A 19,470-nucleotide genomic window follows, 5' to 3' on the forward strand; every position below is an offset into this window, starting at 1 on the left:
CACTAAGACGTCATGGTTTGAAATCATGCATGGCACGGAAGGTTCCCCTGCTTAAACCAGCACATGTCCAGGCACGTCTTAAGTTTGCCAATGACCATTTGGATGATCCAGAGGAGTCATGGGAGAAAGTCATGTGGTCAGATGAGACCAAAATAGAATTTTTGGGTCATAATTCCACAATGATGAGTACCATCCCAAGAACACCATCACTACTGTGAAGCATGGGGGTGGTAGCATCATGCTTTGGGGGTGTTTTTCTGCACATGGGACAGGGCGACTGCACTGTATTAAAGAGAGGATGACCGGGGCCATGTATTGCAAGATTTTGGGGAACAACCTCCTTCCCTCAGTTAAAGCATTGAAGATGGGTCGAGGCTGGGTCTTCCAACATGACAATGACCCGAAGCACACAGCCAGGATAACCAAGGAGTGGCTCTGTAAGAAGCATGTCAAGGTTCTGGCATGGCCTAGCCAGTCTCCAGACCTAAACCCAATAGAGAATCTTTGGAGGGAGCTCAAACTCCGTGTTTCTTAGCGACAGGCCAGAAACCCGACTGATCTAGAGAAGATCTGTGTGGAGGAGTGGGCCAAAATCCCTCCTGCAGTGTGTGCAAACCTGGTGAAAACTACAGGAAACGCTTTGACCTCTGTAATTGCAAACAAAGGCTACTGTACCAAATATTAACATTGACCTTCTGAGGTGTTCAAACACTTATTTGCAGCTGTATCATACAAATAAATAGTTAAAAAATTATACATTGTGATTTCTGGATTTTTTTTTTTAGATTATGTCTCTCACAGTGGACATGCACCTACGATGACAATTTCAGACCCCTCCATGATTTCTAAGTGGGAGAACTTGCAAAATAGCGGGGTGTTCAAATACTTATTTTCCTCACTGTGTATATATATATATATATATATATATTTATATATATTTATATATATATATATAAGATAATTGAATAAACCTACAAGAAACTGCATCCAATTAGAATGTATCCAAATACCCAGATGAATGCCCAAGACACTGGACTTTATGCTGAATTTCTGACATTTGTTTCATAATATTAGGGCTCTGCATCAAAGTGCCTTGCAGTAAATTTTATCTCACAACAGACATGCAATCTAAATTTGTGTAAATTTGTATTCACAGTAAACATGGAGGAAGATAAAAGGTCACTAATTAATTTAATTAAAAGGGAATTAACTGAACCATGTTTTATATGTCAACAGCAGGATTTTATAATCAGTATATTTACATTTAATTGGTAGCCAATACATGGAGATGAGACGGGTCTATTATGGGCAGACAACAGGATTCAAATAGGGCTCAAATGTGAGCGTCTTTATTGGACAACATTATACTCTTGTTGCAACATTCTATTTTTGTTAATATTGAATAAAATGGCTACCAAGCAGTATGTATTTTTTTGCAGTAAGTAATCAGTGCATGTTGTGACATGTTTAACAAAGAAAAAGTACTGTGCATGATCAGCGTACTCATTTAAATGCATTTCAAATTAATTCAGATTCATTTTTATGGGTGCTTTTTGTGGTTACAAAAACCCTTATATACTGCATACTGCACACTGCATACTGCTTATATACTCACTTAATAAGCAAGCCAGATGCATCACTGTCAAGGGGAAAACTCACTAAAAGGAAATAAGGAAGAAACCTTGAAAAGAAGAGCAGTGTGATCCTTATTGAGATCATTATTCTTCTGCAATTTTATAATACAAAGTTAAACCATAGTAAATGTGTTAACAGGATAGTCAGTGAGAGCAGATTGACTATAAGTCCCATGATAGGGTTAGGATTTTATGTTTATGGTCAGGAATAAAGTTTTTAGGATGTTTATTTAATTGTTTATACATATCTTTTACAGAAAGATATTTAAGCAGGAATCATCCTAATAAAGAGTCTACGGGAATGCTCTTTTTGTTTGCTAACTCATAAATATCACTCTTACCTGTATAATTTAAACCGAACACGAGTCTGATGACATTTGTTTCTCAAGCCTAACATCATATGCTCTACTGTGTTAACCCACAGGCCAGTCTCAGTCTAATAATAAATCCTGGACACAGAAAGACAATTTATCAGTGACTAAGTGAAGCAATAAAGACTTAAATTTTAGGTTTCGAATTAAGCAATTTATAGTTTCGAATTAGATATCTTATATAATTGGCAAGCTATGGGTACTCCAATCAAAATCAGAACATGTTAATTATATGTAATTATTAGCTGCTCAATTTTGGGTAATAGCTCTTTTACTGTATTAGTTAAAAACAGATGCAGAATTCAAGGAGGCTTCTAACCACTCTTGGATCCTGGAGCAGAATTAAGGATCAGCAAAAGTGTAGAGATTAATGTATAAGTCTCCAAAGAAACCTAGAGGTACACTTTATGTGATCTCAAGCCAAATTACAAATCAATCAATCACATGACAAATCAAATCACATGACATAATATAGACCCTGTTAACATTTTTTAGACCTCTGTGTAGAATCTTGCTCTAGTCATATACTATACATCAGGTTTCATTCATGTCTCAGTGAAACAAATGATATTAAAGCAATCACTCACAAAAGAAGCCTCAGAGGAAATTAATCGGATAAAGAACTGTTCAAATTTTAGATCCAAATTATGGGTTTTAATTGTCCAGCAAGTTAACTCCATCTTTTCAGCGACTACAAAAGTCAGAGTATCTCTTCTCTGTACTTATATTAACATAAATAAACGAACAAGATTCCGCAGCTTCTTTTATGACTTGAAGGTTATTTGTACTAGGACAAGTGTGCAGATCTGTAGCCTTGGACTGAGAAAAGAAGATGATAGCAGTGTTGTGTTTTATTAGAATCAAAAAGTTTTGTAATATAAGACAGTCTTAGAAAAGACACATGAGGAACACCAAATCCGATCTACTGTATTAAAAAAAAAAAACCCGCAATAATTGTTTAGGATTGCTGAAATAAGTGAGGTCTGGATATAATGTTAGATGGATGAGATAAAAATCTGAAATAACAGTGAAACTCTCAGTGTTGCGCAAAGGATGTTATCACGAGGATGAAAACAATGATTATAAAACATTGATTACAAAAATAAAAGAGGGAAATAAATACACTTGCACATACCTAAAGATGCGTTTGGTTTCATTAATTTGAATGTATAAGGATTTCACATTTTTTACGAGAATTTAAGTCCATACTTCTCCACTAGGTTAAGAGCATGATCCCTCTGAATAGCAAAACAAAATTGTTTTAACCAATATGAACAAACCAAAAACACCTAACTTGAATTTGCCATTTGAAAATCTGCATCTATAGTTTACATTCCCCCCTCCCAAAAAGGTGGTTTGTTAAAAAATAAAAACAAAGTGGAAAAACCCCCCAGAAAAACATGACTTGTGAAACAATTAATGAATTAACGGCTTAGTAAAGACTAACCTAAGCAATATATAGGACACAGGTAGAACACCACTGAAGACCTTGGTGTAAAAAATAAATAAATATATATATATATATATATATATATATATATATATATATATATATATATATATATATATATATATATATATATATATTTACAAATCAACCAGGCTTAACATTATACCAACCGTTGAATTGAATAGCACTGTTTTTTCATCATGGTACCTGTTAGTGGGTGGGATATATTAGGCAGCAACTAAACTGTTTGTCCGAAAAGTTGATGTGTTAGAAGCAGGAAAAATGGGATAGCGTTAGGATTTGAGCGAGTTTGACCAGGACCAATTTGTAATGATTAGACAACTGGGTCAGAGTATCTCCAAATCTACAGCTTTTGTGGGATGTTCCTGGTCTGCACTGGTCAGTATTTATCAAAAGTGGTCCAAGGAAGGAACAGTGGTGAACTGGCAACACGGTCATTGATGCACGTGGAGAGCGTGGTCCATCAGATGAGCTACTGACCAACACAATATTAGACAGGTGATCATAATGTTATGCCTGGTCAGTGTACATATATATATCTCTTTCGGATACAGATTATGTATGAGAGCTGCACAGCTGTGGCTGCATTGAAATGAGACGTTTTGAATTATGTTTTTTTTTTGTTTCATGCTTTAGTAATAGCATTTATTCTCACTGCATTTGACACCTGTCTGTGCATTTCTTTGTAATATTCATAGTTTTTACAGCCATGGTGTCATAGGTAGGACACAGGTAGAACACCACTGAAGACCTTGGTGTGAAATGCACAGCCCACCACTGCTATGGACAATGATTCATGGGTTGCCCTAAGTAAACACATTAACACCAGTTTACACGACTAGCATCCTGCCTCATTAACCTGTATAAAGCACATAGAGTAATAACAGTTATTATGATTATTTATTCCATTATTTGAATAAGACTTTTTTAATAACAGTAGACGAGGTTGAATAAAACATATCAAGCATTAGTTTATGTAGTTGTATTCTTAGCTCTGCTTTTGAGTTGCAGGCTGTAGATTTCACATGCACATATCATTAAGGGTTTTATGCACTACCAGTACAAGATTGACACACATTGTTTGCTTCGTGTGGACTAGGAGCTGCCATATTTCAACTGGAAACTGCAGGCACCATCACAGCAGATGGCCACACATCTTTATCCACTCCAGCCTCAGTTAAGATCTGTGAGGCGGATGAATTAGATACACACTCTCAAATCATAATGATTGATTGTGCTGTTTATAATGCCATCTGGAGTAGCGTTACACAATACACACATGGATTCGAACATAGCTGTGCTCGGGAATAAGTGCTGATGACTTCTCCCCTTTGTTTTTATGAAATGAAATAATTGGTAAACTTGTATAACGGACATATAAAAGTCACAGGATCTAATTTCATTTCTTTAAAATTCCCTTTGTGTGCCATGTAGAAGGAGGTGAGTGTATTGTAAATTAATGTGATGGTCTGTGTGTTACCTTTAGTCTAAGCTGGGCACAGATGTGTTGCTGGTGTACTCTGTCACTCTGCAGGCTCTGCTCTTCATCATAAATGACTCTGGCATCCTCCAGCAACTGCAGAGTCCGCAGCTGCAGAAACGTCTGCTCCCTGTGCCAACTCTCCAACAGCTGCCTCTCATGCTCCATGCTGAACCTGTACCAGTCCCAGGCACGCTCATGGACATTCTGAAAACCACACACACAAACACACCTTTAATTGACTTGGTCCTTTTTTGACCTAAATTGAGGGCTGTGGACTTGGAAATGCAGGAGAAATCACCTAAATTTGATGAGTTTAAAAGGGAAAGGACTAAGACTTAACTTGGAGAAGCAAAAAAGATTCATTTAGATCCAACTTGAACTTATTATTTATTTTCAATGTGGACATGAGTAAAAGATTACTTGGATCTCTTGAATGTGGAAACGTGTCCTGGGTGTGAAGTGAGACAATGTAAAATCGACTTAAAAAGGCGGGATAGAAAACACATTTTCTGGGCTTAAAACTTAAGATTCAACTTCAACAATGACTTACATTTATTGTGAAGATGACATAGACAATCATTTGGAAATTGGGGTGAGATGACTTAGACTCAACTTTAAAACTCAGCTAGGCTACGAGATTAATTAAACCAGAGGTGTCCAATCTATTTTACAAAGAACCTGTAAGGGTACAGGTTTTCAGTCCAACCAAGAAAGTGCCACACCTGAGAGTCACTGACAATGAAAATCATTAGATTTAAACAGAATTTGGTATGAAAACCTGTACCCACACTGGTCCTTTGTGTAAAAGATTGGACAACCCTGATTTAAACTCATCTTAAACATGGGGTGAGATAATTTAAACTCAGCTTGGAAGATGGGGTGAGATTACAGATTAATCTTAGACAATAGGAGTAAAATGACATACTCATGTTGGACAATGGGGATGAGATCACTCAGACTTATCTTAGACATGGGGTGAGATTACAAAGTCAACTCGGACATGGGGTGAGATGACAAACATATATCTTGGACATGGGGTAAGATGACTGAAACTCATCTTGGACATAGGGTGAGATGACTTGGACCCCATTTGGTATGTAGTCCGTTTATTTTAACACGGTTAACAGTTGAAAAGAAGAGAGGTGAAATGTATATAAATCAAGGAGGTAAGACTGTGTGTGCGTGTGTGTTTCTGTGTGTGTGTGTGTGTGTGTGTGTGTGTGTGTGTGTGTGTGTGTGTCACTATAAAAAAGTAGGCAATAAGGCAATCATGGAAAAGTAAGTCAGCATTACTATTAGCAATGCAAGACACATTCCAGGAGTAAAAGTAAGAGTAAAAGGAGAGGGCATTAGTGCAGAACTGCAGGATAGGAGGCATTATGCAGCTGCCTGGCTTCATTAAGACGGAGACAGTTTGAAGAAGTAACACACCTTCACATATGCGCCAGAGCAAAAGCATGAATATAAGTGCAGGTACCCAAAATGCTTAAAGATGTCTATCATCATTACCTGCTTATTGTCAGACACACACTTAGAGAAATATTTGTTAGATTGCGTGTGTTTGCAGGTGAGCAGTGGGGGTTGAGTTTAACATTAGGTTTGAGTTTTAATGTAAACATAGGTTAATAAATTAGCAGTGAAAGTAATCATTATGTCAGTGGAAATATAGTAAGAAAAAATGTGTATGTGCCCAGACACAACTGTCATGGAGCAAAATGAGTGAGGTTATGATGATGAAAATAGCCATTTTGTAAAATTAATGATCCCTAGAGCCTTCTAGAGTCCCTTGATCTTTTTGTAAATTAGCTTGATGTGTTTGACAGGTAAATAAAGCCTAATGCACTCACCACTAGGGGCGGACTAACACAGCCCCTCAGTCAGATTCGCACGCGACCATGACCTAAACAGCCATTTGTTCAGCTTTGACTTTCAAAATCTTTCAAGTCATGTATATATATATATATATATATATATATATATATATATATATATATATATATATATATATATATATATATGCAAATGTAACAAAGACTTATGTGCTTCTACAAGACATGCTATGTGTAAGTAAATATTAAAAACAAACAACAAACCTAAGTACAAACAATAAATGTATTGCTTTTGATGTCAATTTTACTAGCTTTTATTCACCTATTACTGTTTATATGAGAAGGTTTATTTCAACAAATTCAGCAACACATTTGTATAAAAAAAAATACAGGTTATGATGGGGCTCCACTGTAATCGCTAAACTAAAATAATGTTTGATTAATACTGATATAATTATAAGAATATTTTCCCAGCTACTTTATTTTATTATTTTTCTGTTACATAGCCCTTAATGCCCTAACAAAAAAAAGAATGAACGTACTGAAATCGTTTTCATTGCCAGATGGAAGTCTCTCACAAGGTTGCAAAAGGCTTTACTAGATAACATGGCAAGCACATCACACACAACATCTCTGCCCAGATTTTACATTACATATTGCTATTACATTCAGTAAGCTGATGAGGATGTTTTGCACATTTTGTACTCTAATGTACTTTATACTTTTAGACATTTATGAAGAAAAAGATTGCTCATTGTGAAACTTTACGTTACATAAGTGTTAAATGCGTAAAAAAGAAATCTGCCAGTAGTATCTGACTGGATTTTACATTTAATGTACACAGTCTGTAGTAAATGGTGATACAGTAGGTAGCTTATGATTCCTTGTTTTAGTTCTAAACTCAGGTAAATTCCTGTGCAGTGTTTTGCACATTCTTGACATGCTCACACGGGCTTCCTCATGAAAGATAGAATGCATGAATGCATGAATGCATGAATGAATGAACGAATAATTAAGGCAACAAAACATCAAACAATGGTATTGGATGTCTTTTCCCATTACTTGATCTAGAAGATCCGAACCTGTTCCAGGGTGACAATGCCAATGGGTAGCAATGGATGGGAATGGGATGTTTAAAAAGCACATGAAAATCTTATGCTCAGATGTCTGTATATTCAGTTGATTCTGTATTTTCTGAAGAATATACCTTTGAACATTTACAAAAACCTATCACATATAGTACCTTAAATCTATGCATTTGCCGATAAACATAGAGCTTTAAGCACAATGCATACTGAATGGTTTTGACCGGTTTAACTCTGTATAATTGTTTAATTTGAATACGGCATTATAGACTACTTTATATATAAAACACAGTTAAACCTGCAGTGAAAGCTTTTAGGCTAATTAACAAGGCTCCATGAATATTTTAGTAGCCAAATATTAAAATGTTTTTATTATAGCATATATGAGTGTTTTTCCATTTACGCTCAATATACTAATTTTGTCCATGAACATCCGTTAACAAGTGTTTTCCATCACAAGTGCATTCATTTAGCAACATTCAATGAAATGCACATCTCCAATTATTTCCCACAGAGGAAAACTGAGGCCAAAAACACAGTCTGAGCCTTTGAAGTCAGTCATTGTCAACAATTCATTTTAGGCAGCCATTCTTTTTCTCTCTTCTTTTCCCCAAGGACTTAAAAATTTGAAATCAAAGCTAACAAAGGAATCAGTGTGAAAGAGAGACAGGGCTTTTAGCAGTGTTTTCAACCCTTTAACATGTTCTCTTTCAAGCTGTGCAATAACAGGTGAGTGAGTGAGAAACTTAGCTCCAGGTAGGCCTAATTTGGGCTTCAGAAACTTTTATGATGGAGAATGTTTGCCTCACTTCAAAGCGCTGAATGGGCAGCAGTTCAGAGGCAGGCCAGGCACGGTGCCTCGCCAATGCTAACCATCTGCATGTCGTTTTTCAGCCCCTGATTTATAATCTAAATGTGGTTGAATTGTTAAAATCATTATGAAGGTGAGTTCAATTAAAAAACCCACACAAAATGCCTAAATAGAGATGAATAACAGCTCATTATTAAACTTTATATAAAATTAATCTAAGGTCATGTACTTCAAATGATCAAAAGGTATACTAATAATCTAAGCCGATCCATGCTTAACCGATCTAGCAGGCAGCAGGCTTCAGATTCTGGCTGGTTTGTATGCATTCTACTATATTTTAAAGTCTGCTTTCTTTCATTGCATTCCAATTCGATGTCAGCTTTATAGGTAGACAACATTTTTGGGCAGCACATGCAATCCAGTGTAAATCTTGTATCATTTAAAAAGCAGCTGTCTTCTATGATACTCTAATCAATAGAGCATTGCATATATCCTTCTTAAATCATGTCCTGTTCACGTGACTATGTTTCATACCTTAGACTAAGAAGTTCTATTTTGTGTGTGATAGTCCTAGAAGATGCCACAATCTTATAATAAGTACTGAAGCATTGTTTACACTCCAGCATCCATGGCTCAATACTGAGCTCTTGTTGATGTCCGTGTATTCTCTTGGGCTGGGCTTCCTCTTACCGAAATATGGCAGCAGATGGTCTTAAGTATGAATGAGTGTGTGAATGTGTGGTTTTGCATATCATGCTGCAGTGTGTTTTCCTGTGTCATGTCCAGGAGTTATTGGCCATCAGAAACTCCAACAGAATCACTTGCCTCTAAATATTTTTTGCCCGTGAATATTTATTAAATTCAATAGGAAGATCGAATTGCTTTAGTGTCTTGGTTCTTTGAATCCCATTCATCAAAATAAACAAATCTTTTTGAGTCATTTAGTTCATTTTGTTCTTTTAATCCTTTAATCATCTTCATGGCGTCTATGGGAGTCACGTGTCAAAAGGACAAACGACTCGGACCAGAGGACTCATAAGATTAATTACTCACTTCTATTTTCTGTGTAGTGCACTGCATAGTGTGTCACGTAGGGAGTGTCATAAGGAGTCACTTGATAAAAGAACGAATGACTCAGACTAGAAGAGTGTAGAAAGGTAAACTATTTACTACTGTTTCCTGTACATAACCTACAGAGATTTTGTGATGCCTTGAATAGAAATTCCAATAGAAAGTGAACAAATCACTCTTTCTCCTGAGTCACATTAAAGACTGTTACCAGGTTCAAAGGTATTTGACGTAAGGTCTTCAGCATCAGCACCTATGCTGGTCAAAGCTGTTGCTATTAACAATCAGACTGGGATTTGGCCACTCTAAGGCCCCTTAGCAGGCATCCGAACAGGTCGAAATATTCTTGTCCATTGATTGACGTGATCAACTCTTGATGTCACCCAAAATGAGGATGGGTTCCCCTTTTGAGTCTGGTTCCTCTCAAGGTTTCTTCCTCATAACATCTAAGGGAGTTTTTCCTTGCCACAGTCGCCACGGCTTGCTCATCAGGGACAAATTCACACCGTTCACCTTAACTGTTGATTTGTGTAAAGCTGCTTTGAGACAATGTCTGTTGTGAAAAGCGCTATACAAATAAACCTGACTTGACTTGACTTGATTGAGTCTGAGCATTTTTTCATTCCACGATTGGCTGAATGAGAAGAAATTGATTTGGTCTCAGTTATACTTGAAGGTTGGACAACAGTTGTTAAGCTTTTTTATGGACAATTTATACTTTTTTGTTTTCTCTCACGAACCACAGGAGGATCCGCCATGCCAGCCTGTACAGGGGGCGAGATTGGAGACCCCCCTGATGGTTGATGTAAGAGACCACTGATGTGTTGTCCGTACGGACCAGCAGAGCTTGTTCCACTGGCCTTGGGCAGAGCGCACTCATGACCGCCCCGCCCCGGTGAGGGATGCATCCATTGTTAGCATTATGCAATGACAAGGAGCTCCCGGGATGGGGCCCTGAGACAGGAACGCAGGTTCTTTCCACATATCAAAGGCTTGAAGGGTTCGCTGCAAGACCTTGATAGTATGGAGTGGATTGCTCTTTCAGGAGAACCCTCTGTCTCTGAGCCAACACTGGAGGGGTCTCATATGCAGGAGGCCAAGTGGAATCACACTGGAAGCTGCTGCCATGAGTCCCAGCAGTCTCTGAAACTGCTTTACAGTGAGTGACTGACCATCTCTCAGTCTCTTGACTGTTGTGAGGATAGCTTCTATCCGAAGGGGATACAGCTGTGCCTGCATAACGGTCGAGTCCCACACCGTCCCTAAGAAGGTGGTTTCCTGTACTGGAAAAAGAACACTCTTCTTGGTGTTTAGTTTTAACCCCATCATAAACGAGAGAACGACATCTCGATGCCGGACTGCCAGAAGCTCCGATCGAGCTTATTTCGACCAATCGTCGATATAGTTCAGAATGCGGATGCCCTGAAGCCTTAGTGGGGTCAAAGCCGCATCCATGCATTTTGTGAAGGTGCGGAGTGAGAGCACCAGGCCGAACGGGAGGACCCGATATTGGTAAGCTTCGCCCCCAAAAGCAAACCTGTGAGCAGGAAGGATAGATATGTGGAAGTATGCATCCTTTAGATCTATCATGACAAACCAGTCCTCGGAACTGATCTGAGACACGACCTGCTTGAGAGTGTGCTTTCTTTACTCTCTGAGTAAAGGCAAGGTAAATTCCTTACCTGAACAAACAGAAGCTAGTGTCGGCTCCATTGCATGCGCATTTTGTAGCTTCCTGGTCGTGACGTCACCCCGCCGGTGACATTGCTTCTTGCCGTTGGCCGGATTTTACACGTGATTCAGACCGTGAGCAACATGGATGTGTTCTCAAAGCATTGTGACGCAGTTCGAGTTCCTGAAAGGGAACACACACCTCTGCTAGAGATGATGTATGTGGTGCAGCTGTGGCTGCAGTCAAAGGTATTCACTGTGGAATTGTGTTTATTGGGGATATTGCATTGGTAATAGAATTCAATTTCACTGCATGAGATATCTGTCTATATATTCTATATTCAATTTTTAGGTTTCTACAGCCGTTGGGTAGTAAAATGGTATTAAGAAGTGGATTGACTCCAAAGCTTAAGTGTGAAATGCAGCTACCCAGTTTTCTTGGGATTGTCACTCTGCCACACTATAGCTAGACATATCTGCTTATTGTAAAAAAGTTCAAGACATTGTAATGCTAATGCAGCTTCTTACAGTGCTCCCATGCTGTCCAATAAATTATATAGTTAGTAATATTTTTATAAATTATTGAAATATTATTGAATTATTGATACTGAGTGGGCTAAAATGTTCAGCACAATAAACAATTGATATTGTGTGTTATTGTTAGTTAGTTATGATGTATGTAGGGACACAATGATTGCCAAGGTTAAAATATTGCTCAATGAGACAGGCACCCTTGAAAGACGAGACTAATACCCTCTGAAACCTGTTTTATTTAACACTACAGTAAGAACACTGTAAACACACAATTTTGTGCTATTTTATCCACATTTTCTCTCCATTATGGTCACCTGCCTATTCCCATCCAGTCTAACATAGACTGGTAGACTAACACACTCAGAGGAAAATGCTATCTACCCTCTTCCCCATACATGAGATGAGATGTCACATGAGAATATGGCTAGTATTGCTCTGACAGGGGAAGAGTCCAGTCATTCCCTCCAGGCAGATTTTGCCATGATTTGCTGTAGCAGCTTCAGGATTTGAAATCCCAACCTTTGAGAGCACCTGTTCAATTATTCCAATGCCAAGACTATTAGCATGCAGTGAAAATGAGGCTCCATGCTACAAGTGTAATTATATTTGGATAGTTCATCTTTATGCCAATCTTTATCTCACTTCATTATCTCATTTTACTTTACAGAAACGATCAGTGGTTTGTATGGAGGGGCTGTAGTTCATTAGAACTTCTGCCACCAAGGAAATCCTGTTATATCGATTGACAATATATAAAACCGGTCTCCATAAAGATGTAGGTAGATGTTACCAAATTTCACTAGCTGTTCTAGAAATCCAAACAAAATTCTCTTTTCTGTGTTGTCTCCAAAGACACTCCTGAAAAACATATGTGTACATGTGCCTCAGGCGAGGACACTAGAATGCAAGTTTTCCTGCTGTTTACAGAGCTTAGCCAACCCCATCTTTAACATAACACACATTACCAAGTGATGGACTTGCTGCAAGTTGATAGGTTGCTGTCATGCTAATTGTGTGTGTGTGTCCAGTGTGATAGATATGATGTCTCCAAAAAGGTGATATTTTGTGTCATGCCAGGCATCAAATTTTCTTAAAACTGCTTCTTTTAACACTCTGAAACGGTGTCTAACCCCCACTGTGAAACTTACTCTATTTGATTGTTGTGATATCTATATATAGGTTTTTTTTGCATGCATGCATGCTTCCTTGTACACTGTACTTATATCTGTATTCTTTTTTTAATCTGTATATTCCCTACTTTGGCATATTTTCATATTTCTTCATAGTTCATCCAATTTCATAGACTCAGAAATAGTTTACCAAACTAAAACAATTATAAACATAAGCGTTATTTTTCCCTTTTTGATGCAAAATCTATGCAGTCAGTGACTGCCTACAATCTGGAACACAGGGACATCACCAAACACAAAGTGTCTTTACTTAAAATGGTTTGGCAGGTAAAAGTATACTTCAGCAGTCTTAATTTGCTGTTTGTTCGAGGGTATTTTTGCCTTTAGTTTGGCCTTTAGTATCTAAAAAGCTTGCTCAGTCGTTTTGAGTTCAGGTGACTGACTTGACCATTTAAGAACCTTCTGTTTCTGTTTTTGCCGTAAGAAGCTCTGGGTTGCTTTTTACAGTATGTACTGTGAATCATCCCCTTATTATTTAAAAGTCCTAAACATCCTAATGTATAAAACAGTTTTAATGAACTGAACAGGATTTCTGTTCTTTTCTAAGTAGAAGGAAATGTAGTTCAAAATGGTTGAGTGTGTGTGTGTGTGTGTGTGTGTGTGTGTGTGTGTGTGTGTGTGTGTGTGTGTGTGTGTGTGTGTGTATCATTCATGCCCTTCAGATTAGGTTACAAACCTAATTCCAAAAAAGTTGGGACACTGTGACACAAATTGTGAATAAAAACATGTTTAAACTGAGAAAATGTATTATTTTAAAGGAAATATTGATTTTGAATTTCATGGCATCAACACATCTCAAAAAAGTTGTGACAAGGCCATGTTTACCACTGTGTGGCATCCCCTCTTCTTTTTATAACAGTCTGCAAACGTCCAGGTACTGAGGTGACAAGTTGCACAAGTTTAGGAATAGGAATATTGTCCCATTCTTGTCTAATACAGGCTTCTAGTTGCTCAACTATCTTAGGTATTCTTTGTCGCATCTTCCTCTTTATGATGCGGCAAATGTTTTTTTATGGGTGAAAGATCTGGACTGCAGACTGGCCATTTCAGTACCCTGATCCTTCTTCTACCAAGCCATGATGTTGTAATTGATGCAGAATGTGGTCTGGCATTGTAATGTTGGAAAATGCAAGGTCTTCCCTGAAAGAGACGACGTCTGGATGGAAGCATATGTTGTTCTAGAACTTGGATATACTTTTCAGCATTGATGGTGCCTTTCCAGATGTGTAAGCTGCCCATGCCACATGCACTCATGCAACCCCATACCATCAGAGATGCAGGTTTCTGAACTGAGCACTTAACATGACAACGGCGACGGCAACGGCGAAAGGCACGGTGAAATGTGTTCACTGACAATGTTTTCTGGAAGTATTCCTGAGCCCATGTTGTGATTTCCATTACAGTAGCATTCCTGTATGTGATCCAGTGCCGTCTAAAGGCCCGATGATCACGGGCATCCAGTATGGTTTTACAGCCTTGACCCTTACGCACAGAGATTGTTCCAGATTCTCTGAATCTTTGGATGATATTTTGCACTGTAGATGATGATAACTTCAAACTCTTTGCAATTTTTCTCTGAGAAACTCCTTTCTGATATTGCTCCACTATTTTTCGCCGCAGCATTGGGGGAATTGGTGATCCTCTGCCCATCTTGACTTCTAATAGACACTTCCACTCTGAGAGGCTCTTTTTATACCCAATCATGTTGCCAATTGACCTAATAAGTTGCAAATTGGTCCGCCAGCTGTTCCTTATATGTTCCTTATCCGGCCTCTTATTGCCACCTGTCCCAACTTTTTTGGAATGTGTAGCTCTCAACTTTTTTGAAATGTGTAGCTCTCATGAAATCCAAAATGAGCCAATATTTGGCATGACATTTCAAAATGTCTCACTTTCCACATTTGCTATTTTATCTGTATTCTATTGCACTTTTTTATTCACAATTTGTACGTGTACCAACCTTTTTTGGAATTGGGTTTGTACATTGAGATTAGTCTTGAAAAACTGTAACGTTTCCTGAAAAATTCTGAAGAAAGGAAATAGATGAGAGAAAACGACTACTGTTTAAGAGATTATGAAACATGATTGACAAAGAAAGAAAAAAAATAGGTCAGTTTTCCCTTAAAAGTGCACAAATCTCATTAGGTATAAGCAAAGCAATTATGACAATCAGTTTTGATCATAACTGGGCTATTACATAAATGGGAACCTGTGACTTTGTGTGCCACTCATTAAGAAAGGGAACATGAACAAAAGGAAAAAGGTTGTTGGAAAAAGAAGCTTATAGGCAAAGCCAGAAAGAAGCAATATTACATAGCCCCATTTAGTTTGGTACAAGACAAAAAAAAAGAGACTGATAAATAATATGACCCTGCTGTTCTGGAACAGATTTAGATAAACAAGGGTAAAAAAAGAGAAGAGGTACAGAGAAATAAGGAATGATTCAATATCTGCACTAATGCAATAAAGCATGCTCCAGCAAGTGTGTTTAAAAAAATTCTACCACAGTACATTTACACAAACACACACACACACACACACACACACACACACACACACACACACACACACACACACACACACACACACATATATATATATATATATATATATATATATATATATATATATATATATATATATATATGGATTTTTATTAAATAGTAATCATACTTTTTCTTCTTTTCCTCCAAAAATAAATAAAGTAAAAATTAATATGTGTAGATTTCTGTAGAAATCTGTTTTAGCTTGTCATGTTGCCAGGAAAACCTAAAGCTCTCTGAATTTAAAGAGATGCAAAATGTACAGATACTTGCACATAAAATGTGTTCAGGTGAAGGGTGCAAAAGATTAAATGAAAAGGATAAAATATTGACGCAAATTATTTTTTTTGCAGCTGTTTTTGTCTGATAAGCGGTAAAGGTACCGATGTTGAGATGAAAACATGCAGTGCAAACCGTGCACTCAATCCTGCATACCGACTCTACTCTACACAGTCAATACTGCAGACCATAAAGATGCTAATTTAAAGGATTTCTTAAGCCTTTCATACAGATCTCTATCAACCACATATTGCATATAGGTGAACGCCATGATGTGCTTTCTTGTACAGTAAAACACAAGAAAAAATCTTTAAAATAAGTTTTTATAGATATCCCTATATAATATAAACTTGAAAATACAGGTCACTTTTACCTAAATAAATTATTTACAAATATTAATCTGTTCTTATGCACTTTTAACGACTTTCCAACACAAGGGTAACAAGGGAAGAAACATAATTATGGTTATTAACCTAAGGCCTCCTTCCCTGAGTCTGAACAGACACAATTACCTTCTCTCCCCAGAGTATATATATGGAATACACATGCATCATGTCGATGCAAAGTCTTGCCATAACTTATTGTCAAGTCTTGTATCCTGTTACTTATACTCTTGTGTTTCAAAGCTTGCCTTTGTATTCTGGCCTTTGTTTAGAATGTTGGTACATTTGAACCTTTGATAGTATGTTAATCATTTTGACTTTATAGCTGGATATGTCCTGTGAGCTACACCATGGCATTCATGCTAGAGTTATATTCAACTGAAAGACCAGAACTAAAAAGACCAAAATTGGGTCAAAAGCAAAGAAAGTAAAAACAAGTGAAGCTTTTGCCTTTGACTGAAAACCATTAATTCCTTTTCAAGACGAGTTGTTATTTTATTTGGTTTCATTCATTACACTAAACATTGGGCTGTTTTCTAGATGGGCCAGAATATACATTTTGTACACATTTAAATCATAAATACAATTAACTTCTTGTTATTTCGTTACATTCAGATGCTAGAAATAGAAATTATAAATCAAAATATGCTGGAGTATTTTTTATTTTTACTTTTTGGCCCAGAATTATGGAATTCAGTCTTGAGAAGTATTTTCACTGACAGAGAAAAATCAGATGCTCAAAAGCAACCCAGACGGAAAGCTGTAGTAAGAATGATGCCTGGCCCTGAGCCTGAGCAACTGTGAAGGATAATGTGTGCATGTGTGTGTGTGTGTGTGTGTGTGTGTGTGTGTGTGTGTGTGTGTGTGTGTGTGTGTGTGTGTGTGATAACTTACCAATTCTGTTCTGGAGATATGGGGTAGAATTCTCTGGAGCATGTCCATATAGAGCCCTCTGTGGTTTCTTAGCTCAGGTGAATATTGACCTACGATGTGGAGGAACCGCAAATGATCCTCTTCATTCCAGCCACAATTCCTTATGCACACACACACACACACACACACACACACACACACATAAAAATACTATTTACGGGTTCATACAATCATATATGCTATGATTTCATCAGTATGGTGTTCAAGTCTATTATGCTGTCTATTAACAGCAAGTCGAAGGTATTGTATTTGTGATATGGCAGTGTTCCTTCACTCATTTAAGGGGGTGTCAGCTGTCCATTAATTTAGTCCCAGGAGGAGCAAGGTGCAAGCAATAGGATGAACAACAAAGATTTTTCTACCTTTGACTGTGTGATTCCCTGTCCAGCATTCTGTCATCTTAATCAAATTGGCCTTTACACCAGACATATATCAGCTATTTCAAAGAGAAATAAGTGTATTTAAGTATGACATTGACATGCTACACACAAAAACTAGCTGTATTTGTTAGACTTGTTAAAGAACCGGAGGTGGAGCTGGAGGTAGCAGAGCTGAAGATGTTGAGATTTTCATTGGGAGGATTAGAAATGAGTTTATCAGAGGGACAGCGCATGTAGGACTTTTTGGAGACAAGGTGAGGGAGGCGAGATTGAGATGGTTTGGACATGTGCAGAGGAGGGACATGGGGTATATTGGTAGAAGAATGCTGAGGAAGCCGCCAGGAAGGAGGAAAAGAGGGAAGGAGGGAAAGAGGAAGACCAAGGAGGAGGTTTATGGATGTGGTGAGAGAAGAGATGCAGGTAGTTGGGTTGAAAGAGGCAGATGTAGAGGAAAGGGGGAAATGGAGACGGATGATCTGCTGTGGCAACCCCTTAATGGGAGAAGCCGAAAGTAGAAGAAGAAGTTAAAGAACGTTTTGTTTTGAGAACCAACTGCCTATTAATACCAAACTTTCCTTTTTTTCCATAAAACTCTGATCCATCTGCACATACAATTTTGCAGACACACAAAGTTATTACGTTGGGTTATTGTATGTCCATGTAGCTTAGGCAATAATGCTAACACTAATCAGAAACTGCCAACATATTTTGTAGTGTATAAAGACTTTTCTATTGCTGTAAATAAAATATAGACAGTAAGGTTTGTACTACCTTCCTGGTCTGTTTTTTTCTCTCCCAGCACTGCTCAAATTACTCCACAGAACTGATTGTTTAAAAATCATATAGTGGAAATTTAGTTAATGGGGTATGCGCCTAGGTTCAATCTAGAAACACTTAGCAATACACTATTCATGCAATATTTTGCAGTCAAAGTCCACAATCTTAACAGCACACAAGCGATAATTTAATCTGTAGCATACTGCAGCTGTGTGAAGGTTAATGAGTGCCAAAAATTCTCCTTGGATTAATGAGCCTTATATTACTCAGTGGTAATGCATATGTGCATCCTATTTTCATTTAATATATTTTCCAGAATGCTAAGGGATTTGCTGTTGCTGTAAAATGGGATGCAATGCAATCATGCAATACGTGCACCTGACAAACTGAAAACCTGTCCATTTGAATTGCAAATATTTTAAACAACTATTTTAAAACAGGTCAATGTCTAAATAAAACAAAAATTAAAAACCACATAAATGCAGTTAAGCCTTGGTGATATTTGCTAACTGTAGCCATAAGTCAGGTCAGGTTAAGTGGCTTTAATTGTCATTTTATAGTGTTATATACATATAACACTATCACTAACGAAACAACAATCCTCCATGACCAGAATGCTACATTAAACAATATAAATAGATTAAACACAAAATAACACAAAACTAACTAGAACAAATAGACCTTCAATAGCATGCAATTCCACCTGGACTGCAGCTAATTGTAACTAACTTCAACAAACAACAAGACAATGACCCGAAGCATACATCTAAGCTCTGTAAGCATTATTTGAAAAGCAAAAAGTCGGCTGAAGTGTTATCTATCATGGATTGGCCTGCACTAAATCCTAGTGAACTGTTCTGGGATGAACTGGGAAGAAACTTCAAACTACTGAAGAACAATTTTGGCAAAGATTACAAAAAGCTTGGCAAAGTATTTTAGCAGAATGTCTGAAAAAACTAACTGTCCGGATGCCAAGAGTGTGTAAAGCTGTTATTTATGCTAAGGAGTATCTTTCAAGTAAATTTTCA

At 37.5% G+C, this 19,470-nt stretch overlaps 1 protein-coding gene across 3 annotated transcripts in view; it reads right to left on the reverse strand.

Annotated features, from left to right (window-relative positions):
• Window positions 1-19,470, reverse strand: part of LOC124383134 (coiled-coil domain-containing protein 148-like) — a 77,622-nt gene that overhangs the window by 29,937 nt on the left and 28,215 nt on the right. For all 3 annotated transcript variants that reach the window (XM_046845526.1, XM_046845527.1, XM_046845528.1), the window contains 2 exons: window positions 17,247-17,385; window positions 4,957-5,163 (listed from right to left, as the gene is read on the reverse strand). In XM_046845526.1, the coding sequence (XP_046701482.1) occupies window positions 4,957-5,163; window positions 17,247-17,385 (346 nt within the window). The remainder of the gene's footprint in view (window positions 1-4,956; window positions 5,164-17,246; window positions 17,386-19,470) is intronic.

The sequence above is a fragment of the Silurus meridionalis genome, chromosome 3, assembly GCF_014805685.1.
Source record: "Silurus meridionalis isolate SWU-2019-XX chromosome 3, ASM1480568v1, whole genome shotgun sequence".
Taxonomy (NCBI): Eukaryota; Metazoa; Chordata; class Actinopteri; order Siluriformes; family Siluridae; genus Silurus; species Silurus meridionalis.